Source organism: Silene latifolia, chromosome Y (assembly GCF_048544455.1).
Source record: "Silene latifolia isolate original U9 population chromosome Y, ASM4854445v1, whole genome shotgun sequence".
Taxonomy (NCBI): Eukaryota; Viridiplantae; Streptophyta; class Magnoliopsida; order Caryophyllales; family Caryophyllaceae; genus Silene; species Silene latifolia.
The window spans coordinates 367,072,699-367,081,997 of NC_133538.1; the positions used below are offsets into that span (position 1 = coordinate 367,072,699).

Below are 9,299 nucleotides of genomic sequence, written 5' to 3' on the forward strand. Positions count from 1 at the left end.
CGAATACAGGACAGATCAGATTGACAAAGTCCGCCTTTTACTTTGTATTTACAAAACGCCTTCCTAAGACAAATGGATCACGTTATGCACCATAAAACCTAACTCGGTAAATGGTTGTTTAATTTCCGTCTTGTATGCAAATCAACACTACTTGATATTTGGATAAACAACCGACATAGTAAACTCACATGTTAGGTTTAAACTTGTGGATGCGCATTCATATATTTACCCGTTTTATCAACTTTTACATTCAACCAACCAAGATCGTTAGTAGAGGCCGCTACCGCGGGGCGGGATTGTGTGTCCGATTAAAGGGCTTCCCAATACGTATCTTCACCTCTTACTCAGAAACTTTGGATAGTGGACGACCTTATCCAGGGCGAACGAGAGTCATTCTAGAGATAAGATGCTAAAGAGGGACGACTCCTTATCTTTAGTACTTATGTCAAACACCGTTTTTTCCTTGGTTGACCTAGGTACGTATAAAGTGGATTCGAACGGTTTCCAAGCATCCCACAATTGCTTGGTGGCGACTTTGAACATCTATAACATCGTTTCGAGACCCTTGCCGAGACGAAACCGACCGATCTAAACGATCCGGTCGAAAGTATTCAATACGCCACCAAGCGTGGCTTTTCGACAGCCGCACGTCCACAAATTGGATTGGCGTCGCGGGTGGCCTATGTCCACAATAGGTTCTTATGTTATCTGAATTAAACTTATAAGATCTGAATTGAGTTTACTTGAGTCAATTTTTTTTTTTTTTGATTTCATAGGACATATAAACCGAACTAATGTTATAGAATCTGAACTTTTCTAAATCGAAGCTAGAAATGAATTTAACGGAGTGATTTTAAGTTTAAATAAAAGAACACGTGGGCTTAGTTCGAGTGTTTAATACAAACCCAGCCGATGGTCCGAGTTTTCTAAGGTTGGAAAAAAGGGAGGCATACCGGATAAGAGTAGATAGATAAATAACTGGATTAGCCGAGGAAGTTGAAACTGCTCCTTGATTGATTGCTGTTTATGGCGTCTTCAATCACTACTACTTGCCAACCCAGGTCTCTTTTATCTTTCCCTTTTTCTTTTATGTCTCCATTACATTTCTAGCTATCTTAATCACATGAAGCTTCTCTCTTTTTTACTAGTATACTTTCTGGATTTTCTTTTCTTTTTTAATTGCTTCATTTCTCTAATTTCTGCATTTTGAGGTCTGGGTTTTTGTGGGTATACTACTCATAAAAGGTTGGAAAGATGAATTACTTGTGTTTTTCACATTTTGTAGCAACACGGGTTTTAGGAGTTTTCTAGTTTAGGACTTTATGTGCCTGCAATTTTTGCTGAATTCTGAGTGAAGTATCCACATTCAGTATTCTGTTGAGTAAAAAATTGTGAGTGAGTTGAACTAGGGTTACAACTACAAGCGATGACAGCTTCAATTGTAGCGGTCTATTACAACTACGGGTTTTGGAAACAAAGCTGTTTTTGAGGAATTTATGACCGTGTTGATGGAGAGTTTTCTAGTTAAAAAATATACAAATAGAAACGAGGATATCAACATTATAATCACACTCCAGATTCAGAGTTAAATAGACGCTAATGTAAAATAGAAACGCAACGGAGTTGGTTGGGTGAGAGTGGGTCTTACAATTGATAGAGTTTGAGGGTCAAGTTGTATTAGAACAATCTCCCCCAAAGGATCCTCTCCAATAGCCAGGAGGTCTATTACCTCATCTATGGCTAACTTTTACTCCTATTGGAGCAAAGATGGTACTTGCTTTTCGAAAGTTTACTTAGAAGACTTCTTATACCACTTGCCGGCTTGCCGCTGTGATATTAGAGAACCTCACCGCGAAGGTTTCCTTAAGAAGTTCAGCTACTTGCTTTTCTTTCGGTAATAACAGCTTTAGCTGCCTTATTAGGCTAGGTACGACTCTTGAGGGTTCCTCTCACTTAGAAAAGGCTTTAGTTTAAAACTGATTTCAAAGAATTAATCACCCTAAACACTCCAAAACAGGTTTAATCTCGTAAATTAAAATGATAAAGAACTGAGCAAGGTTTTCATGGGGGTATTATCTCGTTGCCAAATTGATGACATAGTTTTTTGGAACCAGTTTTTGAAGAACTCCGAATAAAAGCAGTGGGAGACTGTGAATGAATATATGGCTTGTGATTGATAATTGATCAGAAGAGTAGTACTTTGGCATATACTGGATATGGTTTTAGTTTTTTTCCCCTTCAATCAATGATATCTATTAATATTAATTTGAGAATTGCAAGGTTGGTACTTGTTTATAAGTTCAATGAGCTACATACTCATCCTATTGTAAATCGATTTACGATAAAACCTTAGTTGTATGGACTAGAGCTGATACTCCTGATTGTTCCACATAACTTTGCATGCATCAAGGAAAATTTTCTTTTAAAAAGAGTCCATGTGTTTTATTTCAACTTCCTTAGAAATAATAGTATTTTAATTTCTCTTTATCATGCGAATGCGAATATTTGTTTTGGTAATTTATACTCTTTTAATATATTTGATTATGGGGTCGGTGTACTTTTCTGATTCGCATCAAAGTTCCAGAACTAGTGAAACATATTCAAACTGCCATCTCTGTTGGTTAACTTTGTTGGTCATGTTGCCATTGTAAATTAAGTGGATATATGGTGTCATTTGCTCTGCGCATCTGCCTACTTTATTTGAGTTTTTGAATATGAAATCTTCTGTTCATTAACTGTACTTCTTTTTTTTGCTGTTTCTTAGCCCCTTGAGATCTTCATTTTTTGGCGAGAAGAAGGGGTTTTTGCCTAGTCCTGTCACTCATATATGTTTCCGGAGGAAGAATGTTGAATGTAAAGAATCACGAATAGGAAAGCAGCCTATTGTCGTGCCATCCAATGTTGCAATTACTATGGATGGGCAGGATCTGAATGTGAATGGTCCTCTTGGCCAACTATCAATAACTTATCCACGAGAAGTAATAGTTCAAAGGGAAGAATCTGGATCTCTGAGGGTCAGAAAGGCAGTGGAATCTAGAAGAGCTAATCAAATGCATGGACTTTTCAGGTTGGTTAATTGTTTGATATGCATCGTAATGAATGAATACCTGTAGGATGTAGTATAGGTCTATATTAGTCAGACTCGGGTTTGCATAGATTCAAGTGTTGAACTAGTGATTACTCAAATTTTGAGACGTGGGATAAAGATTTTGGTACGGAGATACTTCTTCAAAACAGAATATTAAATAAAATACAAAATACTTGGACTCAAAAAAAAAATTATGTGTACTATATTTAAGCCTAACTTTCTATCTTTGTTAATAGTGCGGAAAAGTGTAGTGTTTCTAGAGTATCATGTTGAGCATGGACCCCAGAACTGAACATACGAAATGACAGCAATACATGTCATAATGGACCTGGTAGCTCATGCATTTCACATGGGTTGTATATAATTGCTTGTCTGAACTTAAGGACGTTTTTCAGGACCCTAACTGACAACATGGTGGTCGGTGTATCTAAAGGCTTCGATAAGAGACTTCAGCTGGTGGGGGTTGGGTACCGTGCAACGGTGGAAGGGAGAGACCTGGTACTAAATCTCGGGTTTTCCCATCCAGTGAGGATGCCAATCCCAGCAGATCTGAATGTGAAAGTTGAAGAAAACACCAGAGTAATAGTAAGTGGATATGACAAGTCTTCTGTTGGTCAATTTGCGGCATCAATCAGGAGCTGGAGACCCCCAGAGCCTTACAAGGGTAAGGGTATCAAATATGCTGATGAAATTATCCGTCGAAAAGAAGGTAAAGCAGGGAAGAAGAAATGAAAACATGTGTTCCTTGTGGCTTATCTTTTGCATTTATTCACTCTCTGGAAAGTAGAATTTTGTAATGTTCCCCAGAAAAATAGCAGCTTTTTCGCCTCTGGCTCTGTTGTTTTATTTTTCTCCTGTAAATTAGTGGCGTTTTGATTGAAGTTGGAATGATACTGTGCGTTTTGATGCACCTTTTGCAATGCCTGTAGAAATGTATTAATTGTTGACGTCAAAGCGAAGGATAAGTGAACTAAGTCTCAACAACCCCGATGGTCTTCGACCTGAATGGCATTTACACACTAATCACAAATTCACAATTGGGTTATGATCGCAGTTATTCGCAGATGGATTTTAGGAGAGCACATTTGGCTATCAGGCATGAGCAGCAACCACTACACCCACTTTATTTCACTCACATCCACTTTATTTCTCCAGGTGAACTCTTATCAGTTCACGGTACAATCATAATTCCCAACACCGGCCTTAACATGATACCCCTCTATTCTCCGACTCATTGACACTTTATTTTACCACATGAATAGTCCGAGATGGTGGATAGATTGTAGAGGACTATTAGTTTGATGGGGCAACAACAACAACATCAAAGCCTTAATCCCAAAATGATTTGGGGTCAGCTGACATGAATCATTCTTTAAAACCGTCCATGGGTGAACGCACACCTCAAAATACGAATAGAAAAGGGAAAAATGAAAAACAAAAGGGAGAGCGAAATGTAATACAAAGTCACGGTAAACTTACAGTTTTTAAAATCGAATTCCGGATTTTTTTTATAAAAACTTAAAATTTAAATCGAGAATAAAGATTAAAACGATTTTGAAAACCAAAACAGAATTAAGGATCCGGAATGCCTTAAAAGTAAACCAAGTAAAATATATAAGAAATTGGTTGGTAAAAAGTGTAATAAATGAGAGAAGAACAAATAAATTTTTTTAAAAAATAAATAAAAACACTAAATATGTCAAAAAAAAAACATCAAATACTAAAAATCCACATGTATCAATGGGGAAGGAGAAAAATTCGATACTAGTATCAATGGTGAAGAAGCTTATGGTGGTTGTGGAGAAAAAAGGGAGATGGAGAATGGAGATCGGTAGATAATGATGGAGCTCCGTCAAGGGAAAAAATGAGAAATAATTAGGGACTGATTACTTTCCGGTGCTAAATTCGATTTTTCCGGGAGTATAAACATGGAAATATGTTAGTAGACCAAAACGTTTAGGACTTTTTTTTTTTTACAGCAACAAATAGCATAGCTTACAAAAGAGCTTCCTGAGCAAGATTATGAGCTATCATGTTCACTCCCCTAGGACAGAAACTAAGAGAGCAACAATGAAAATGAGACGCAATAGACCTAATATCATGGATAATGCAATTAATAGATGCAATCGCCTTCTCGGCTCTAGCAACCTACATAACCAAGATAAGACAATCCGTAACAAGTCTAACATAAAGGTGCCATTCGTCCAAGGCCCATTGAGGGCCATGATAGCTACATGTCCTTCGGCATGCAGGGCAGAAGAGGCAAACGAGCGAGCGTGAACAGTATTCCTTAAGGTCCCATTATCATCCAACAAGCACCACCCCATGCCAGAACTTCTATCAGCCCTCCAAGCAGCATCACACTTGACAGTGCAAACATTTCCGCACCCAGGTCCACCAACAATCCAATAGGGGAAGGAGTTTCTAATCTTCTTAGCTAATCCAAAATCAGGAGAGGAGACCAACAAAGGCTCTCGAAAGAGGCTAGCATCCTTACTAAACACAACCTCATTCATACACTCAATGTCGCCTAGAATAGAATTGAGAGCACTCATAGGCCAAGGGCGACGGTTCTTCAAGACCATATCATTCCTACAACACCAAATTCTCCAAAGGGTAGCGATAAAGGGAAAAAGGAGGGAGTTAGGATCTGGGCGAATTTAGAAATAAGTTGTTGGGGTTGGTGTCCTTAACAGTTAGTGCAAGGACTTATAAATCTCTAAAAGGATCAAAGGGTATACTTTGTATCATAATCAGTTGATCCACGTTTATCAATAACGGTTGGCTTGCTAGATAAGTTTGACGTTATTGTCATACAGATGGCGGTGATCAACTGGTCCCTAAAAGTCACACCTATAGGATACGTTTTGAGTGATGTGACGGTATGAAAATACATCATGTAGATGCCAAATTTGACTAACCAACTTAGTAGTCGAGTTATTTGACTAATAATTAGTCAAAATGTGATGTTGAGATATTATATTTAATACGGATTAAATATCATGGGCTAAAGGCGAATTAACCAGTTAATTCGTAAAATTAAATATAAGCGTTTTATATTTAATTAAATGTATATTGAATATAATTATACAATACTGTTTTGTCGGACATGTATTAATAATTCAACTAACCCGTATTATTAGTTGATGCCTTAATTTCCGATAACCGATAACAGTTTATAATGAAACCGCGTCGTATACACTTAGCAAGCTATGGACCGGACCACGAGTTTAAGTGAAGAGGAAATGAAAAGCCCATTTCCCTCCTCTCACTCGGTTTGGCCGAGACTTGCATAGACAAAAGGGGAGTTTTCTCCTCTTGTCTAACCTAATTCATTTTGCTAAAAAATTATTAGGGTTTTGGGAATTGTGCCTCCCGAATTCCGGATCTCTCATCCAACACAAACTCACAAAACAATCCCCTCGATATTGCAAGGCAATTAGGGGATTCTCTCTAGCACAAGGGCATTACTCGGACATCTTGGGTGCAACGATTAGGAGGAGATCTAACTTGATCTCTCATTGCCTTTTGCACTAGGACCGAAGGTTATTTCTATATCTTTATCGTTTCATTATGTTTTTCGTTTTATGACTATAATCACATGTAAATTTTGCGTTATAATCCTATAAAGAGAGGGTTTTATACGGATATTACCCTACAAGTGGTATCGAGCGAGCGAGGCCACGTAAATTTTCATTGTGATTTTTCATAAAAACGATTTGAGACGATCTCGGATTGCCTAGAAAACCGTGAGGCAAAGAACTTTTTCTCTCGGTGAAAATTTTTTTTTTCATTGCGTTTTCGTGCTTTGAAAACCGTGCGGCCAAACGTGTTTTGCGGCTGTTTTTGTTTACGTTTTCAATTTGTTCTTTTACATATTGTTATTTTATACGGAGATTATAGCAATATGTCAAGTTTTGTATTTTATAGAATTGATTTTATGCGGTTTTGATCAAAATCAAAGTAGGTTTTGCATTGTCAAACTGTTTTCACGAGGGTTTTGGATTTTCAGCCATGTTTGCATTCGATCGAGCGTATTTCTACTCGATCGAGTGCTATTTCTGTCTTGTTTTTGCTCGATCGAGTCCCTGTTGTACTCGATCGACCCATTTTCAAAACCCTCCGCTTCGATCGAGTTGTCCTCGTACTCGATCGAAAGCGATTTGTTTGACAAAGGTACTCGATCGACCACCAGTTTAGTCGATCAAGCACTTTCTGTTTGGCAACCCTCTCGATCGACTTGCAGTTCAGTCGATCGAGCCCTTTTTGTTCCTCGATCGAGCACTTATGTCCCTGGATAGAGGGATTTTGTTTTGGCAGCTTTGAAAATTTATTCCTTTTGCTTTAAATTTTCTTTTGGCCTTATTATGTACTTTATACGGATATTGTACACTCGCTATGATTGTGAAACGGTTCACACACGTACCATTAAGTTATTTTAAAGCATATTTAAAGTAACGGACTGTATTAGATTAAAATTAAATTGATAGAAGCAGTTTTATCACATGAATTTTAATCATTAAAAGGTGGTTTGGATAATTTTAACATAATTACAGAATTATGTCACGAATGAATTTGTTTTTAGTTGATGCATTTAATTATCGTTTTGTTGAATGCCTTGAATGCCTTTTATTACGTATTTATTTATTTTTGCAAACGGTTGTAACTTAGTGTGGCCTTAGTAGAACGTGTTACCGTAATGATGGAACACGGTCTTGGTTGTATTTTGAGATCTCGTATCTCCATTTTATTTCTTTTAATTACAGCTTTTAATTAGAATGTAAATAGGTTTATATTTGTAATTTTAAATTGTAATTTTTGAGAAGACCAAAGATGGAGACCGGATGCTCACTCCCGCTACTTGGATCAAGATGGAACATCAAGACAAGCTTCTCGGGTCCAACGGTGGATTCCAAAGTTGTTTTATGTTTTATTTTACTAGGATAGGCCACACTAGGAATTTTTATTTACGTATTGCATTCTTTTATTTATTTTTCGTAATGATAATATGCATCATATTCCGCCTAAAACCAAACCACCTAATTATTGCATGAAAGTGCCGACACATATAGAGGTCACGAGTTAGTTTTCTTTGACATTCGCATGTCACACGATTTTTAAGCCATCACCCAAATTAATTCATTCACGCAGACGCTAGTTATTCGTTCACTTAATATGAATTATAATTAAGTTGATGGGATCTTCCTCGTATAATCAAAAATTGAGAACGGTCTTTATAGGTCAAACTCCAATGAGTCCCTTCTTCGTCGGTAGGCATAATATGACCCCTTCTACGTCGGGTAAGTTTGAACCGATTGACCTATTTTATCTCAACACTATGGTCACTCGTACGATCCTGTGACTATGGTGGACTATAGATAGGATTTACGGAAATCTATCGACCAAGAGTTCTTCCTGAAGAATTAGCTAAACAGTTGGCTTATCAATTTACAAAAATTGAGTCTTGGGATCACTTGTATCATTCTTGAGGGAGATCAATTATGCAAGTGCATTGAGTCTACATGTTAAAATGAATTTTAAATAGACTTAAATCACCTCGATGAGTTGCTTATTTCGTTTTGTTTTTCTTTCTTTTTCAAAGTAGATCACGTTCTTTAACGCAAATAACAAATGGTGGTTCTCACGATAACCCAATGCCAAGTGCCACATTGGACCGTGAGTCCTGGCCGGATCTTCATGAATCGGATGAATCGGTCTACTCGATCAAGAATGATGGATCCAACTTCGGAGACCGGGAGGCGGCATTACGGAATCGTCGCCGCCGACGACGGAAGCTCAAATATCTATTAGAGCCCCTCCCGCAAAAACCCAGTCCCACGGCTGCAGAGTCTTTGAAATCACCAAGTTTAATGATTTCTCGTATGGAAGCGGTGCGATTAAAAACGTACTCATTTTTGCAATGGAACCCAATTTGCCGAAACGCTTCATAGCCCATGGTGCAAACAAGATTTTCACCACGCTCACCAAGGAATTCTCGAAAGCACCGAGAATCGTGACCTATGAGCATACCACTCGCTTCTTTGATGCGAGACTCGAAGGGCCAACCAAGTTAGCCCACACATTCTCGATGATTGAGAATGTCGAGAAAAGTCGAGACCTTTGATTGTAAGATCAGCGAGAACATTGTAATCGACCGCATACTTCACTCACTCCACGATGGTTATTCGCAATTTAGAGCGAATTACTATAT

General features: G+C 37.9%; 1 protein-coding gene across 1 annotated transcript; it reads left to right on the forward strand.

Annotated features, from left to right (window-relative positions):
* The first annotated feature begins 864 nt into the window (after positions 1–864).
* On the forward strand, positions 865–4,042 carry LOC141627265 (large ribosomal subunit protein uL6c-like). The gene is made up of 3 exons (XM_074440620.1): positions 865–1,061; positions 2,765–3,067; positions 3,484–4,042. The coding sequence occupies exons 1-3, from the start codon at positions 1,027–1,029 to the stop codon at positions 3,818–3,820; spliced, it is 675 nt and encodes a 224-aa protein (XP_074296721.1). The 5' UTR covers positions 865–1,026; the 3' UTR covers positions 3,821–4,042.
* The last annotated feature ends 5,257 nt before the right edge of the window (positions 4,043–9,299 follow it).